This window comes from Anser brachyrhynchus, assembly GCF_964034855.1.
Source record: "Anser brachyrhynchus genome assembly, chromosome: 12".
In the NCBI taxonomy this organism is placed as follows: Eukaryota; Metazoa; Chordata; class Aves; order Anseriformes; family Anatidae; genus Anser; species Anser brachyrhynchus.
In genome coordinates this window covers 4,725,464-4,743,482 of record NC_137707.1, presented here as the reverse complement: position 1 = coordinate 4,743,482, position 18,019 = coordinate 4,725,464, and the positions used below count along the sequence as shown (strand labels likewise).

Genomic DNA, 18,019 nt, shown 5'->3' with positions numbered 1-18,019 from the left:
CTAGTGCTAGAGAATTCCTTAATTCAAAGGAAATTATTCATTTCACTTTGGGGCTGGACTTAGCAAAACACCATAGACTGACCCTTTCTTGGGGTTACAAACTAAAAAACGTATTAAAAACTAAGCCCAAGAGAGAAATTATAGCTGCACATGAAGCAAGGTAACCTTCTAGAATCCCAAGGGGGAAAGCAAAAGGAACAGTTTTTTTCTTCATATTTACAAAGGCTTAATGAATTTTACATAAGAAAGATACAAAATTGAAGACAAACAACAAAATACAAAGAGATCTCAAGATACATTGCGAACCAAGAACTCATGCATAATATACAATATTTCAAAGGCATGTAAAAAAGCAGCTCAGGAATCAGATGTTTTTGGTGTATATGGAGTAGCCTGGCTGGGAGGTATTGCTCCTTATGGAGTTGAAAGATGCATCAGGCACATTGCACCTTCAGGATGCAAGAGGGCAGGAGGGATCCCGTGATTTAGGTTGAGTTCTGGACCAACGTGCATTCTTGAGGATCATTTTAATATGTTCACTAATAATTGTATTACTATATTAATAATTATATTTGTATACATTATTACAATGTAACGCTCAACTGATTTAAAGGTCGCTAGTGACCTATTAAAATTGCACCTAGCTGATTTTAGCTGCTCTTTGAGATGCCACTAGCTTAATTCTAAAGTAATTACATAGTGGTATAGTGCTACTTTTTATCCAACCTGGTCATCAGGCCTTCTTAGATTGGTTAAAGTAACAGAACATTTTCAGACTTAAAATAAATATATAAATAAATACATCTTTCTGGTTATTTAAAGAACATTCAATTTTCAAATGTATTTTTCCCCTGCATCAAAAGGACTTTTTAAAGTCATGTCTAGATCTACAAATTTCCTTTAAGGCTACATAATATCAGACAGCTTTGTCACAAAAGGATTGATAGATCTAGAAAATTCCAAGAGAAAGGCAAACCCAGAAAACTTCTCGGTGTAATTCCTACTCTTCAAAACACAGAAAACTTATTATTGAAGGCAAAATCATTATTTTAATTGGCAAATCTGCCAATAATATGGAGACATATCCAAAATCGATTTTTGAAGCCAAATATGTAAGACTAATCACTTTATTTCCATGCTTAACAGGTGCTGATACCAGAGGGAAAATACTAAATAGCATATGACACCCTTGAGAAGCATGTAAGATATTTATCTGCCTAAAAGCCATGACAGTTGCATAAAGAAAAGGTTGTGAATATAAATGGGGAAGAAAGAGTTTAAGGATGGAGGGTGAAATCCTGATGCAGCTGAAATCTTTGGCATTTGGAGTTCAGTGGGACAAGGATATCCTTTGGCATACCCTAAGCTTGTTCAGGCTGCCCAGTGTGTTCTTTCAGGTTGAGGTCCTCATAAATATGCCTTTATATTTTATAAGCGAGGTTTTGCTCATGTCTCTCTTCCTACAACCTTGTCTTTCTTCTGGAGCAGTTGTTAGGACACAGAACCCTAGTATCTGACCCCATTTTTAACTCAAGCCACTTTGGTTGCTGCCCTGCCCAGGGCAGATACAATTGTGATTCTGATGAAGGGGCTTTGCAGCTGTGTTATGTGAAATACAGAGCAGCACTGGCCAGTGCAGAGTAGCTGAAAAAGCCAGGAACCAGAGCTGTGCACATCTCTTATCACATACAATGAAAGCAGGTATGCCCAAAGTCAGGAGGTTTAGCAGCTCTGGGCCTATGTGTCAGCTGATGTCCTGTGCACAGAGATATTCAGACTTACACATCTTCCCTCTCTCTCCCAACTATATTATTCCCTCTAAAATATACTTATGCATCTGCTGTTCCTCTGTGAAAAGATGAAAGATTAAGCTGGCTTCTGCCTGGATGAGAATGGTGAAATGTGCTACCCATAAGTAAGCCGTATATTCATGGTAGAATATTTAAAATGACCCTTATATCATAAGAAGGGATTTAAAAAAAATCCATAACTGTGGGAATTAAGAGCACATCTCTCACATTTGAATTTCCTAGCTGATATTTGGTTGGGCTTTAGAAACTGTCACACAATAAAGCCATTAAAATTCTGTGGTTAATTTATTCCTACAATATTAACTTTCCCATAACTCATGATGAATATCTTGAGTTTGGATATGTCTTAGAAGAACTCTGACAATGATAACTTGCTTTTTCTCCTGTGTTTCCTGTGGATTTTTTTTTTTGGTGCGTGTGTGTTTAAGAGTAACTTTTCTAACAAAATTGCACAGTGGATTTTTAAACAATGACTGATTTTGTATAGTTGCTAAAAAGAATACAGAATAAGCTCCTTTGTACCTTTTAAAAAAAAAAATTCTGAGCACAATTCAGTATAACAGAGACTTGGAAAATACAGATCCCGTTGCCAAAACAAGTTTTCTCACTCCTATTCATTTCCTAGACAATAGGTGAGGTCAGAAGGGAAACAAGGAGTCATTCCCTTAGTACGGGCAAAGCACTGACGAGCTACCATGCGTCATACTCTGCACCAACAGATCTGTAATTGCTTCCAGAACACCTGTATTTAGGCCAGATACAAACATGCTTACAGAGGGAGGGCAAAGGAGTGGTGGTCAAATGAGGAGGAAGAGGCCCAAGTGGGGAATGGAAATAGCCCAGCCAGTGAAGACTTTTACTTTAAATTGTGTTTTAGCTTTGGTTTTGTACAATAACAGAGGAAGCTCCCAGATCCCCAAAGGAAGGCTGAATGGTTCTTTCAGTAGATGGAATGGCCAGTGCCTAACACGTTTAGGAAGTGGCCCAGTTTTGACCACCTTTATGGTCTTAATCAGGTCCCTTTGCATCCCATGGCTCAGTTTTCCTTCAGCAGCATTGCAGGAATAATTTGCTATATGTTGTGTTCCAAATGTGTTATTTCTGAAAAGTAGGTAAATAGGGGGGCCATAATTCAACTACTTGTCCAGAGGTATGGATATAGGACAACCACTAAGCCAAAGTGCCTGGGAGCTTCACAGTTGGGGCAAAGTCACAGTGCAAGCTCAGTTGCAATTATTCAGCTGCTAGGCACAAGTCCGTATCAGATATGAGAAAATACCTGCCACCACTCCAAAAGCCAGAGTTAGATGCTCGATGTCAGCTGAGGAGTGAGTTGGGCCCACAGAGACCAGCTGAGAGAAAGTGAGAGAAACAAAGTCATTTCCATGAAGCAGACCCTGTGGAACATCCCACACAACACACACCTAAAGCTCTCCTCACTCCCACCCAGCTTAGTTCAGATGAAGGGTGCATTAAGGAATGGCTTGCTTCTCAAGTAAGGGTTAGATTAGATATTTTTTTCTTTATTTAAAAGTCAGCAATTTGATTTTTCTTTTTGGCCTGGGATAGAGAAGAGAAAGAAAAGCCTGAAGGATGCTAACCTGAAGGCTTTTGGGTATGTATATTTATTCACATATGTACATATGCAATCAGAAGTATAACAATTTTCATGTAGTGGTTTTATAAAGTGCAGAACTACGTGCCTACCCCTTATCAGCTCAGCGTACCAGGCATTTTACTAGCAGTTCCTGGTTAGAAACGTACTAGCTGGGTAAGTAGCAGTGCAGGTAGTTCTTAATACTCAATTCTAGTTCCAGAAGAAAAGGTTTAAGACGTGAAAGCATATATTCTACAGGTGCATACAGCATTACAGTACAGCATTGCAAATTATTACTCTAGAACATTTTACAGCAACTCAATTTTAGAAGTTGAACATGGATTTTTTGTTTATGCTTAAATGGCTCAGAAATGCAAAAAGAAAAAATAATAGGACTTTCCACTTTAAGAGCTAAAGAAATAGCTCTCATGGTCATGATAAACAGGGATTATTTTATTTATTTTTGGAGAGAAAAGGGTGTGCTGGTCTCTTAAGGATTTCTCTAAAATGTGCGATTCCTGTCTGACTCACCAACTGTTTTTATCCCCCTCCTGACTATGAAACACACCCTATTTCTTCTCACTGAAGTATCAGTCTGTTCTAGTTGCCTGTTAGCATCTATGAAAACAAAACTCATTTACTATTCTAGAGCTTGGGCTGGTATGCAAGGAAACAGCAGCAGACAAAGCATTCAGCAGCCCCACAGGTTTTAAAGAAAGCTACATTAATGCCAAACTTCCCGTTGCCAATAAGCCCCTGGTGTAAGAAACAGCAGTAGAAGTTTGAGGTATTATGGAGGTACTGGGCTGGGTACACAATAAAAAGCTGTGGGCTCACTTTCAAACTGCAAAACTCCTCTTCTGGTGTTTTTGTGAAGCTTTCTCAAAGACACTCCAGCTGCTTTTAGACTGAGATTGCCACCCAAACCTACTTTGGCAGAACTGCCAAGCAGAAAACCACAGTGACTGGAAACATATTCCTTAACTGCTCAATTAATTCACTTCTGTTGTAGCCTTCCGAATCTCTGTCCTCTAGAATAAATTATTGCTGCCAGTTCCTTCATTTCTTGCTGCTGGAGAACCTCAGGCACAAGATGGGATTTCACTTCTGCTACAGAGTCTAGCTCTAGCCAGGTATATTTACTACAACTTCTTGGCCTCAGGAAGTGGTAGCAACTCTGTAGGCACGGCAGTGCCAAACCTGATGGACACAGCAGGTCAGGCTTGTTTTCTTCTGTTCTCTGGCAGTTCTTGGAGTGAACCCAGCAGGATTTCAGAAAGCCCTAACCAGCATGTTTTTTCCTAATAATAAGGTCAATGTCAAATATGCTGCAGCTAAACTTACTCTTGAATTCATTTGCTTGACTGAATTTCTGTTCCACTATGTACTTGACCCATCTTCCCTAGAAGAAATTCAACAATACCTGTCCTCAGGGGCAATTTCTGATCATATGAGGATCAAGTTGTCTTGGACTGTATTATGCTCTCATGTTGGCGGTGTGCCCTTTTTGTCCTTGAGACATGCCAATCAAGTTTACACACTTCTGGTTTCTGCCCAGGAATATAGTCTTTTTCCAGGATTCAAGGCGTCAGAAGCCGCAGTGTGGTATGGCAGCCAGGAGTTTATAGATTACCAGTGCTATGGCAGAGGAAATTAGTCCCTCTCTCCTACATCCAGGTTTCTTATGTGACTTCCATTAACACAAACTTAAACTTACACTGTTCTTACAATAGGTTCATGGCAGCCAACCCTCAGGATGTACAAACTGGAGCAAGGACGAATCTTCTGAAGGTCAAAAGGCATTTCTGGCAGCACAGAGGTATACCACTCCATAGAGTCCTTCCCTCATCCACTAATGGGTCTATCTCTGGCAACATCTAATGCATTGCAGGCAATTAGTACTGTTCATATTAGCCCCAGCTCAGCATTGGCCTCTACTGCCAGAGTATGTTATGGAGAGAAAAGGGACCTGAGGCGTTACATAGCTTAAGATTTTATAAGTGAAAAGGATGGCATCTTGTATATAAAGACTAAAGAGCACATTACATCTATCAGTTAATTGAGGCTTGGATCAAAAATGCCTTAGCAAGAACTTGCTTCTCTCACAAACCAAAACCCATTTCAGCTACTGCTTAAAATTACCTCACAATTTACCTCAGCAGACAGCAGGCACAACAAGCACTGCTTGTCCTAAGAAGGAATGAGCTGAACCCTAGAATCTGTTCTCTGACCATGCCCTAAACTCTATACTGCCTTCTTCCTTCACCCCACCCCCCTCCCAATTAATCCATTAATTCATTAATTCATCCTTTTTCCTGTAAAATAGGACACACACTATGCAAAATAAATAAATAAAAATTAGAAAGCAAACGTTCTGCTCTATTATCAGTACCCTTGCCTTATAGGATACTCAATAAAAATATTATGAAGGTTTTGAAACCCCTCCTGTCTTCTAAGGCTGAGAAAAAACTGAGAAAGCACCTCTTACTTTCTAATTTATAACCCACCAGCTTTTCATTAATAATCTAATGAGAATTAGTCAAGATCACCCTGCTTCTGCTGTAAGTCCACCTGCAGTGGGCCAAACCCTTGCCCTAGCCCTCAAGGGCTGATTTTGGGGGGCTAGAGGCCCCTAGTAACCCCCACCTGCTCCCTCTCATCACCTAGGGCCACCCGGTGCTGGATTTCACCTCACACAGGCGCTGATGTAGGGGCCTTTCCCCAAAAGTGGCTAGGCCCTGCACAGGTGAGCCCTGGGGAAAGATGCTGCTGCCTCACACACCTGCCATGTTGGGATTGGCAGAAGCCTGTGAAAAGTTAACTACTGAGGGAGATTAATTGCCCCTCTAGAAGTAGTTAATCATTTCTCAGGGGGTAGTGAGGAGCAGCTGTGAGGAGAGAGGACAAGGCAGGAGGTAGAGGTTCCAGACTGTGGCTGGAGGACAAGCTGAGTGGAACTGGAGGTAAGAGGTTAATGAATTATTGTTTTTTTTTTTATGTTGGTGGAGAATATCTGCTGTTTTGGGGGCTACAAGGCTACAGCGTGTGGTTCTTTTGGTATTTTGGCTGATGGCTGGAGGCTATGGCCAGGTCCCTCAGGGTGGTGTGCCCTGTCCAGGGTCACACAAGATGGCTGCTCTGCTGTCCCGCCCCTGTGGGGGAGCAGGTGACTGGCCCAGTATGGCTTCCCTGTGGCTGGAGCACTGTAGGAAGGGCTCAGGCCTGCAATTCCCCTCATCCCCCTTCACAGGGTGGCCCTTTGGCTGTGACGTACCTTATGTGGAAACTAAATGTAACTATCAGCTCAAATCTTGTGTTACTGCAGGTTTTTATCTTGGAGCGAATCATCTACCTCATGGCTTAATTCTTTTTTTTTTTTCTTTCCCCCCTTATTATTTTTTTAATGAGTCCTTTTTCCTGTGTAACAGGATGTAGATATGCTTTTGTTCCTCTCAGTCACCACCTACTTCTGGTCAGTCTGGAAACTCACTCAGCTGTTTGGCCCCAGTTTATGGGGTTTAAGGCATTGTCCAAATCCCAGTGCTCCCATATGGGCTGTGTGGTGTGCAGCGATACTGCAGGTGTGGCCCTCTGCAGGCTGTGCCCTGTATAGACCCCACAACTTTCAGAAAATTCTGGGATGCTTCCCTGGAGTCTGGGATTTACGCTTTGGGGAAAGCTGAGACTTTGAAGGAGCTATGGGAGATGATCGGTCACTTACTTATGTTTTTTAATCCTAAAAATCTGTATGATTTTTTCTTTAGCCATCAGGAAAAAAAAAAAGCTCTTAATAAAAAAAGGGATGGAAAAAAGATTTTTTTAGTGTATATGTGGTGAACCTTTTGAAGTTACATAGAGCATTATAATTGCTAACAGTAATTTCTGTTGAGTTTCGTTTGAATTGTGATATGTTTTGAGTACTACTTGATCCTCAGGTATGATTAAGGTACTGGAGCAGTGTTTGCTGCATGCGAAGGCCTAGATGTAAAAGACAGTGTTCTCCTTCAGTTTTTGTCTAGTCCGTAAGTAAAAGACGTGAGCTGCAAGCAGTAGACTAGCAGCAGTTTTGGAAGCTATCAAACCACATTATTCACTGCAGGAAGCTCCTGCTGATGCTCAGGAACTCAAAGTGTTTGGCAGCTTCTTTGAATGCATATCCCTTCCCATCTGGCTACCTGCCTTCTGCTCCCCATGTCTCTGCTCGTCTTCACTGGTTCAGTAGTCGCCTGTGGTGGGGCAGAGCAGAGCACGGTGGCAGACGGCTCTGCCAGATGAGCAAGCAAGGGAAAAGTGGCAGACAAAAGAGACTAGATGAGACTTGAGAGCCTGCTGAAGATGAGGAAAGGGGGCTGCTAAATAACCCTGGTGGCTGCATGAAAACAAGTCAAAAAAGGATAGGATTGTTGTGATAATGAGGAGTGGCAGGAGAGGTGGAGCTGGAAATGCAGAGCGCGTGGGGAATTTGTTCTCAATCTTTGGTCTATCTGCCTGGTCCTACTTGCTTGGCTGCAACACAACCAATCCAGAAAAAGCAGGTTCTTGAAACACCAGGTCCCATCTTCCAGAAAAGAAAAGTTTTTGTTATTGAAGGTTATGCACCTTAGAAACTTTGTCCTAGATTCAAGTTCATTGAATCAAAAGCCAGTTCTCCAATTATCTGAGCAGTTAATAAAAATCTATTGCCTTATGATGGATTTTTTTCTGCAGGCTAGAATTGATGTCTTCATTGTGATTTGTGAGATTGAGGGGAAAACAGAAAATATCTGTATTTCTGCTGCACTGAAAAAATTCACTGTGTTCTTCTGAGGCTTGAAAGTAACTAAAACTGCAGTGGCTTTTTTTTTTATTTATTGAAAATAAAATACACCTTATTAACATTTTAATAAAGAGAATGTCTTTGCAGCGGTGCTGTGAGTTGCTCTTATTTTCCTCTGTGCAATTTGATTCTCTAAAAGGGAAAATACTATTGAGATCTGTAAGGCATGATTTGTTAGACTGAAACTAAGCACACATACACCAAAGCAAAATGCTCTCTAAAGGTGCTGTGTTTGTGAGAGGTGCTTGCCCAATATGTGTGATGCAAAATGGGGATGCTTTGTGAAGAAATCATCCTTGTAAAGCCATTGGTTCTGGTCATCAGACTCTATCCAATGCTTTAGTGATGATGCTGCTGATCTATTTGGGAAGTTGGCTGGCTCTCAAGGCAGAGTCTCTTCTCAAAGGCTGTTTCACAGTGAAAATATGCTCAGTGCAGCCGAGTGCATGAATGAAAAAGCCTCTGGTACCTTCTAGTCTGGCAAAATGCAGCACAAAACTCAACTTACTCTGTCTTTTCTGCTGTCCCAGGTAAGAAATGTGTATTTTTTTTCCACTTGCTTTCTTTCATATTCCTTCTCTTGTGCATTTGGATTTGGAAGTATTTGTAATTCAGGTCTGATTTCTGAGTAATTATACATTGCTTGAATTACTGTTGAAAGATGCAAGATCTCTGCTGCAAGCCAGTTGCTAGGAATGTGGAATCTCATAGTTCCCTGATTTACAATTACAACAAATTTGCTGTCTGATATATAGCATTTTTTTGTTTCCTTTCGGGGGGGAGGGAGGGGAGGAATCTTTCAAGTGTCTCAGTAGCAGCTGCAGCAGCAATATTTTCTGTCATATCAAATGCTGCAACTTTGATTTGCCTTTTTCCTCTGTGGCTTTTGCCGGGTAGTAGGCATATAGGCTGTTATAGGCAGCTCACATTATTTACTGCTTTTTAAAATCGGGAGGGGGGAATGCGGAGGAAAAATAAAATCAGACCTTGCAGAAGGCTCCCTTCTCCGTACTCTCTCTTGATAGATGTGTAATACTCGGTTAGTGACTTGCTATGTAGCCTTTCTCTTATTAAATGTAATAGATCCCCCTCTGCCAGAAAGCAGAGGAAAAAACACCCAGCCTTGAAAACACGGAGCTGCTAAAGCCCTGCTGCTGCTGTCTGTCAAAGCAAAGGCACTCGCTGGGCTTTGACTTCTCTATACCTTCTGTTTGCTCCCTTTTCCTCTTGCTGCTGTTTCAGGGTTTACTTTTTAGAAGCTCTGGGGAGATTTGAGAATCCTTTGTTGTCCAGCACAAATGCATCTATCTTTCTTTTGTCTTAGGAGCTTTGAAAACTCTTGCGTTTAGTGGCGGTACCACTGGCATCCTGTGCACTGAGTAGAGATAAAAGTTAATTCTTTTTAGACTTGTGATCGAGTGGTTTTGTTAACCCTTAGAGGGTTGGTAGGTTTTAGAGTCAAACTAGTGCTTGGGACACTGAGTCTGTGCACTTGTGTTTGTGTGACTGCAATCTCCGGAAAGAATTTAGTTTGTTTTTTGAAATAGGAGGATAAGGAAAATGGTGGGGGCTGACCGTTGGGAGAGCTTTACTGCTGACAGGAGACACACCAAGAGTGTAGGCAGCAGTCATGTGAACTAACACGTATATGCTGTGGGTCCAGGCTGGGATATTTGGGTCCTGGCTGAACCCGATAAGGGGGAGAAGCATTAATGGGGTGGCTGAAGTTGCAGGACAGGAGACTCAGTGGCTGGGGACTCGTGAGCAAGCGCACAGGCATTTGGGGAGGGTTCAGGGCAACCTCCTCCTTTAGGGAACTGTAATAAATGAAAGCTACTGCTCTGGGCCATAGGCATGGTGCCTGCAAGCACTGGTGAGGGGTGCATTTGAGGTGCTGGGGATGTATATGGTGTCCCTCGTGGGGTGTCCTCAGCAGCTGAGGCCATGCGGGCGTGCAGGGGGCTCCCCAGCAGGCAGCTCGCCAGCCCTGCGGAGTCTGGCTCCAGGCAGGGCAGAGTGCCTCTCGGACAGGCTGGGGTGTCCACAGGGCTTCTGCAGCGGAGTTGTTGTCAAAGTGGGCTGAGATCCAGCCTGGGCTGGCACAGCTGCCAGTGGGAGACAATGCTCAGGGAGCTGCGGGGGGAGCGGGTAGAGGCAACAGGCAGATAGGCCGAGCTGGTGCCCCTGGGCTCGAGACCTGTCATCTGATGAACTGCAGTTTGCTTGGCATTCTCTGTGACTCCAGTCCCTTTTCTTCTGCCCATTTTCTGTAGCAGACTTCTAAGGCCTGTTAAACCTCACACCAGAACCACCCCCACCCCACCTGATTCTGGACACAGCATAACTGTGTGCCTCATTGACAACTTTTACCAATGCTTCAGCATTTCTGCTCTTCCTAGGCTGAGGCAAGTCCGAGCACACAGCAGGGATGAGCTTGTGGTACTTTAGCGTAGCTCTGCGTTTCTGTTTAAACTGCACCCCACTTCTTTACTGGCATATATAACTTTATCTAGCAACGTCTGTGTCTGGTGATTTAACACACCTCCAGGATTACTTTATGTACTGTGTCTAAGAGTAAATGAGTTAGAGTTGTAATAAGCAAGCATTCATACATCCGTCTTCAGGAGTGAGGATGTTGAGTATTGACAGGTTAAAGTATGAACTGAAGTTGATGGCATTCTAGGGAATGAAAAAGGGGAATTACTGAAACGCTGCTCAGCTTTTCTCTTTGACACACCACATGCACAACTTTCATGTGACAGGAAAAGTAAACAGAAGAATGTGAGAAACAACATATTAAACAAATGCAGCCATCTGGCTGTGTAGTGGTTGTAACACATTTTGGGATTTTTCATGAGTTTTATTTTTTTCTCCTCCCTCAGCAGTAGCAATAATGTCTCCTATAATACAATGCTAGTGGAACCAGCAAAGCTCAATTTTGATAAAATGATTTCTAAGCAGTAGCAATCTAGTAATGTAATACTTTCTGTGGAAGTAGAGGATAGGAAGAACTTCATTTCAAAGTAATGATAACAAAGTTTAGAGTGTAGAAAAAGTCTCAAATTGTTGAGACTGAGAGCATGAACTGAAATAAATGAAAGCTATTATAATTGAAAGATCATTTATAAAACTGGTAACTTCTGGTTTGTGTGTTCTTAGTTTGCATTTAATTCAAATGAATTTATTAAATATAGAAAAAAATCTTTTGAAGCATTAAAAGGATGAGGATGTTAATGGGGAATCACACTTTTTCATTCAAACGTTTACTGGGCTGCTTTGTTGATTAAAAGTTGTACTAAACAGGTGGGTGATAATTTTTTTTTTCTCTGTTTGCAAAGACCTAGTCTACACTACTACCGTTTATCCTGTTTTCACCAAGAAGAAAACTGAACATTACTTGGAGTAGCTGAATAAGATATGTTTCAAGGAACCCTTTAATTCATGATCACCTTTAAAACTAGAAAGCGTATCTATAATATGCAGCTTTATTGATCTGAAGTTGACAATAAAAACTGAGTGTACTCTGGTAGCTTGTGCAGTTCACTATAAAATGTACACTAAGCAGTAAATACCTACAGATTTCTAAATCTATCGAGTCAGAGGGTTTTTTTGTTTTTCCCCAAAGGATGGTTTTTAAGGCCCACGTACACAAATATTCGAAAACAAAAGTTGTTCACAGGTTTGCTTTTGTATGTTATGCGTTGCATGCAGGCAGATGAATCCAAGATAATTTTTTTAAAGTAAAGCTTACAAGATGAGGGAAAAATAATTTTTCATAGTCTTAATAGTAACTGTCATGTTCTGTTGGGCTAGAACTAAGTGAATTGGGCAGCGTGTGTAAATTTTACAAGCTTATCTTTATAGCAAATAGGGACAATTAGTCCTAAAACTCTCCACAAATGCACAGACCACATTGTTGTATCCTTAAGCTTTTATTTTTTCAAATTTCTCCAGAAGAGGGCTCCATGTACAGCTTGAAAGTCAACACCAATGTGCTAAAAGCAAAAGAAATTTATCAGCTTCAGGGAGAAAAAAAAAAGAAAAATCTTGCTCACAAAGTCTGTTTAAACAACATTAATTACTATGCTCAAATTCTGACCAGACTTTCCCTGTTGTATCTTGTTGGTGCTTATTTAGCTTAAGTAGGATTATGATCTCAGAATTCTAGAGGGAAAGAGTCCTATATCCCTTGTGCTATACCTGAGCTTTAAAAAAGATGCTTTAAAAATGTCAGAGAAACTTCATTGCCAATTACTATGTAGAATTATTTGTATTGATGAGCATTTTGTGAGCAGGCTCACACCTACTCCTGACAGTTTCAGGGCCTTTTTTTTTTTTTTGGCTATGTAGTCGAAGATCTTCCTCTTGCATACCTCATATTCAAAAGATGGTGTCTCCCAAAACACAGAACCATTCCAGCAGTCCTGCTGTACTATTTGTCAAATATTGCCTTGAAGGGAAGCTTGGCCCCTGGTGAATTATTCTGATGTTGGGCAACAGCTCTAACCTTTTAAAGACGTTCTTACACAGGACCTGACCAGACTCTTTACTGCTAAGCAAGAGGGATTTGATGTAATAGATGAGTGGAAACTAGTCATGAAAATGCTATGAGTTACAGCATTACAGATAAACTCACTTTTTTGTGTACTACTTGAGATACTATTTCTCTATTCCTGAGGTAGCTCAAGCAAAATGTTGGGACCTGGTTTCTGTTTCTGATAATCCAAAACTGAAAAAGGTTATTCTGCTGTATGTAATGTCTTTGTGCCATAATCCATTGGGGGATGTTGACTTGATTCTTAGTAACTTGCCAAGAAATGAGCGTTTCTAAAAGACGGCTCAATAGACCAGAGCAACAGGAGCTATTAGATCTATGTAGATAGTAAGAGTGGCAAATATTCAAGAAGAGACAAAGTTCTGCCGTTCATTTTCTTCCTGCTATTGGCTAGTTAAGTAGGCTCTCTCCATTCTTTTAATACGTGAGGACAAGCTAGATAAGAGTTGTTAGTGTTATACTCTTCCTGTATCACTGCTTGGAACCACATCTCTTGCCTCTAGCTGCTGGCTTGTATCCATGTACTGGGTGTGGGTTTGGCCTTTAAGCCTTTGGGGAGGAGGGGGCTCTATTTGGGACCTCAGGCAGAAACACGGTGCTAGTGGATGGTGGTGAGGCTTCAGTAGTTTCATGGAAATCACTTACTCGTTCCTTCTTTGACAGATGCTAACACCAATATAATTTTTGTGTGTGTATCACTTGTAGTCTAACCAGTAATCTTTCATCTGTGTGGACAAAAAGGCAATCTACCATGTCTGCTGGGGAGGAGAGACAAAGATAACATCCTCAGAAGACCTAGGTGGCCAACAGATCTTCCCTGTTAGCTCTGGATGATATTTGTGGGTTCCTAATCACCATACAGATGGGACCAGCCCAGCTGGGAGACTTTTTGTGTCACTTTGTATGGCCTGCAGCTAGAACAGTGTTAGTGTATACAAATCAGTAGGATATTAAAAGCCAAAGAGTAGTGAAAAATAAGGCTTGCTTTATTAACCGCTGTTTCATTATTCAAAGGTCTTGGAAATTTGCCTACTGCTTGTTTTAGTGTTGACTCGTGATGTGTACTGTATTCTCTGTCAAATGGAAGAATCTGATTCTTTAAAAGCCTGTTTTGTATGTAGGGAACTCATTCCAGTGCTAACTTATTCAGTATTCAACTATGCTTTGCACCATTAATTTTCTTGGCTTAAAAAAAAAAAAAAAAAGGAAGAAGAAATTTAAGGTTTGGTTTGATGGAGCTGGTTAAAACAGTTCTAAGAACAGGCTAAAATAAATATGAGCTATTAAGGGTGGGATGGAGTGAATCTTTTCAGCACACAGTAGACTATCAGTATCTCTAACCACTTGGAAAAGCTGATTCGGATGTTTAAATAACTTCTCATATCTATGAACATCCATGTATGGATGTGTTTTGGTATCTTTAAGGGGTATTGTTTTTAGGGAGCTGAACACCCACCTTCAAGCTTTTGAAGTGTCTCAAAATTTTGTGTCCATATACAGCCCTCTGGAATTCATCATTTTTTCTCAGTTAAGGTTCCTCAGATTTCTTTTGATAAAGGTTCTACTCTCAAAACTATGACTTAAAGAAAAACTAACAAACAAAACCAAAGAAAAACTAACAGTAGCTATGTCTTTCAGTCTAGCCTCTTTTGTTCTCTTGCTGTGAACTACTAATGTTTAATTCCTTGTTGGTAGTGGCAATAAACATTTCCAAAAGCTAGCATTTATTTAATTCCCAAGGACTTTGCAGTCTGGTATGTCATGAAGAGTAAATAATTTGTACGTTTGAAGGTTATGTGCTAACAACAGTACAGACAGAAAGTGTGTTTCTAAGAGTTTGAAGAAATTTTTGGCAAATGAGTAGTCATAGCAGATGGACCTTGTGTGTAACAAGGACTTAAAATGCTGAAAACCACAGGTTCTAGTCCATTAAGCTGTCACAGCACTTTTAATATGGCTGTATGCAAAGAAATATGCATGAAGATGGAGTAAGTTACAGGTTTACGTCTTCACTTTAGGGTGTGAGAGATGCCCACCGGCAAACGAATATGCTTGTAAGCTTTTTTCAGCTATTATTACTTGTGTCCTGAAGATTATCGTTAAAGGTTACCTCTTGTTTCGCCACCTGAGAACAAGTGTGGGTGCTTCTTATCTGCTCCAGTGCAAAGTCAGCAAGCTTCGCTGGAAACGGAGGTGGAGGGATATTGATGCTAGATGTCAGTGGCAGTCTGCCCCATGGACAGTAACAAACACCTGTGGCAGAGGTGGAGGGGGGATGAATAACTTCTCATACGGCTTCAAATCAATCCACCAAATTGTTGTTAGTGCATCGAGTTTTGTTTCAATCACTGTGGAGCAAAAGGTATTTTAGAACATACTTAGCACACTGATAATTGGCTCATCTGCTTTATAGACAATCAATTTCTTTTCATCGTCTTGGCATAACTTGGAATTGTAAGAAGGGTTTCTGTTCGAAGCGTCTTTAAGGAAGAGTCTCTCTGAGTAGAGTCAAATGTAGGGGATTTTGAACCCATTTAGAGTTGAATAAATGCCGTTGGCTTTCACTGTAGTCACTGTACAAAGGCAGAATTTAGCTGCTGTAAATTCATTTGGATACACTAGGAAACTAGCTCAGCGCGCATGAGTTAGGAATATGATCAATAGCTTGTGTAGACAGTGTACAAGGATGGGGAAAAAATCATGTAGAGTGGTCCCCTCTTCAACCTGTTACAGTTTTCTTAATTTAAGGTGGTCTTTAAGATGCAGTAGGTGCATTTTGACCTTGAACCAATTATTGGTAACTGCTCGGGTAACAGAGACAATCCTGAGACCAGTGTTCCCAAAATCTTTCATTTTGCCCTAGACAGACTTGCTGGCTTTGAGTTCCTCTACTGCCAAATAAGGTACTTACACATTTCTCTAGAGACAGCCCCATGTTTTCCCTGGGGAGCCACGTTTTATCAAACAACAAACAGCTATATCAAAATGTGAGAGCTGAAGGTAACGCTGCTCTGCAGTTAACAAAGCAGGAAATCCAGAGCATCTGGTACCTTGCTCTCGAAGTGAAAGGAAATGGAATTAGCCATTAGAATTGGATGGGCATTTCCCTCCCCGTTAAACCCATTGTTTCTGAGCTCTGTCAGAGGAAGCTGAGCAACTCCAACCATGCTACGCGGCAGGAATGGGTATCTCAGCTGCGGGCCTGAGCTGTTTAGTAGTTAGATAACTGGCCAAATGAAAAGGTGTCCAGCTTGACCTTCTGCCAAGATAAGATAACCGGCTTTGCAAGTGCCAGGAAGTCATGGATGTTATCTACCATTCTTATCCAGGTGAAATGCAACATGAAAAAACTGTGGGCAAAGACAAATGAGAATGAAATTAAAATAGAACAATATATAAAAATCAGTTTCAGCTTCTGGATATTTGTGTTACCCTGCTACCTGACAGCTGTATTCTGTGTCAGGCTAAGTGGCTTTATTCTTTTTGAAAATGTCTTGTGTTTTCATAATTCATGATCTCATTGAACTAACTGGACTATGAACTCTATAAATCTTGCCTTATGAATATCGATAACCCTGCTAATTTACGAATATAGAACTCTGATCTGAATACCAAAGTAGTTAGACCCATGCTCAGCCACCTTTCCTTAATACATGGTAATATCACTGCAGGAGATATTATTCTGTGGGACGAAGATGTAAGGATGGTCCTTAGAGCCCAGCAGTACTGGGAAGCACAGCTTTTTAAACCCATTTACGCTACTGTTCTGAAATAGATAAGGGTCTGACATTTGCTTCTATTTTTTGAATTATTATTTTCTTCTGATTTATTTTAATTAAAAGGTCTCATTTAGAAATGATTAAGCAGAATATGATTTCCAGCCTTAAATGTCATCAGTAGTTTTTCCTAATTGTTGGCTCTCTGCAGTTTGGTTATCACTGCAGAAGTGCAGCATTCTGTGCAGCAGGGATACTGATTATTGCAATCTGGCAAACAGCTTTTTAGATGATGATTTCAGACATGACATGCTATGGGGAAAAATGATAAGGTTGCTGGGAATAAAGCATGAAATGTGTCCTGTGGGAATGACTCCTGGTCTTGCCCATCTCTCGATTTTACTTTTCTGAGTTTGCAATAGCAAAGCACTGTTGTGCACGCTAGCACAGGAGCAGGTCTTCAGCAGACGTGGATTGATTGCATCGCCCTGCTTTGTGTCATCGAGGTGAGGGATGGTTAGTATTGATGCCACGTGCATTTCTACCGTGTTCACATTGGGAAGCTTACATGGCTTCTATTACTGTTATATCTGAACACCCTGCAAATAATAATGAATTTATCCTTGCTTCCCTAAAATAAATGCTGAGTTACAACAGGAACATTATTCTGAAATGGGAGACAGCCTCCAACATCTGCCTGTTCCAATGACTTTAGGTCTATTATCTTAGTTGAGTAATGATGTAGGCTGCTGTCATTTTTGCTGCTGGTGTTGATTCAGTAGTGACAGCTCATTGTACTATCGAAAGATTAATTCTGATTGGAGGGAGCCCAGAATAAATTCAGTCTTTAGGCCAATCAGAAGCTGGTGCACATGATATTATTTTAATAATTCTACTTAACTCTCAAGAATATAATTAGTTACGATTTGCCAAAAACCTGTCTATCTCTATACAGCTAATATTTTTGCATGTAGAAGAACTATAAAAAGAAAGTGTGTAGCTGACTGCACAGAGCTCTTCTAGGCATAAGGAAAATGTGTATTTGCTGCTGAGTTTTACATGATGGCTGCTGGCAAAATCCTCTTTCAGTTATTTCCACCCCAATGTGAGACATGGTCTCAGTGGCCGCGTATTCCTGAGCCCCTGCCTGTGTGTGTTCCCGTCTGACGTAAGGTGATGATGGTACAAGGATATCAATGGGATGATGTTCCCATCTTCCCTCCCTTCCACAGACTGGAGGAGGCAGAGCTACCAGAAGCCTAGGCTGTGCTGGTAGGAGGTGAGCTGCCTGGTTGTGGCTGTTCCACTTCACTGTCTACCTCCGGGAAGTGTGGTGTTGCCGTCCTAAAGCCTCATTGTGTTTTTTGGACTGGGGGAGATGCCATTTCCTTCAAGCCCAAAGCATGAGAAACTGGAGACTTGCATGGACTAATCTCTGACTTTGTGAAACAGATGCCTCCTCCTGTTTGATAGTGTCCCTCTGAAATAAGGATTCAATCTTTTCACGTTTCTTCTGAAGAATGT

The 18,019-nt window shown here is 41.1% G+C and overlaps 1 protein-coding gene across 7 annotated transcripts in view; it reads left to right on the top strand.

Annotated features, from left to right (window-relative positions):
* The first annotated feature begins 6,247 nt into the window (after positions 1-6,247).
* Positions 6,248-18,019, top strand: part of CDH13 (cadherin 13) — a 489,849-nt gene continuing 478,077 nt past the window's right edge. For 3 of the 7 annotated variants that reach the window (XR_013938364.1, XR_013938365.1, XR_013938366.1), the window contains exon 1: positions 8,536-8,754. Coding sequence is in view for 1 of the 7 variants with exons in the window: in XM_080552450.1 (XP_080408576.1) it covers positions 8,710-8,754 (45 nt within the window). In the remaining 6 variants the exon portion in view is untranslated. Of the gene's footprint in view, positions 6,372-8,529; positions 8,755-18,019 lie in introns of those variants that run through there. The other 4 variants (XM_080552453.1, XM_080552451.1, XM_080552454.1 and 1 more) reach the window with 4 other exon arrangements.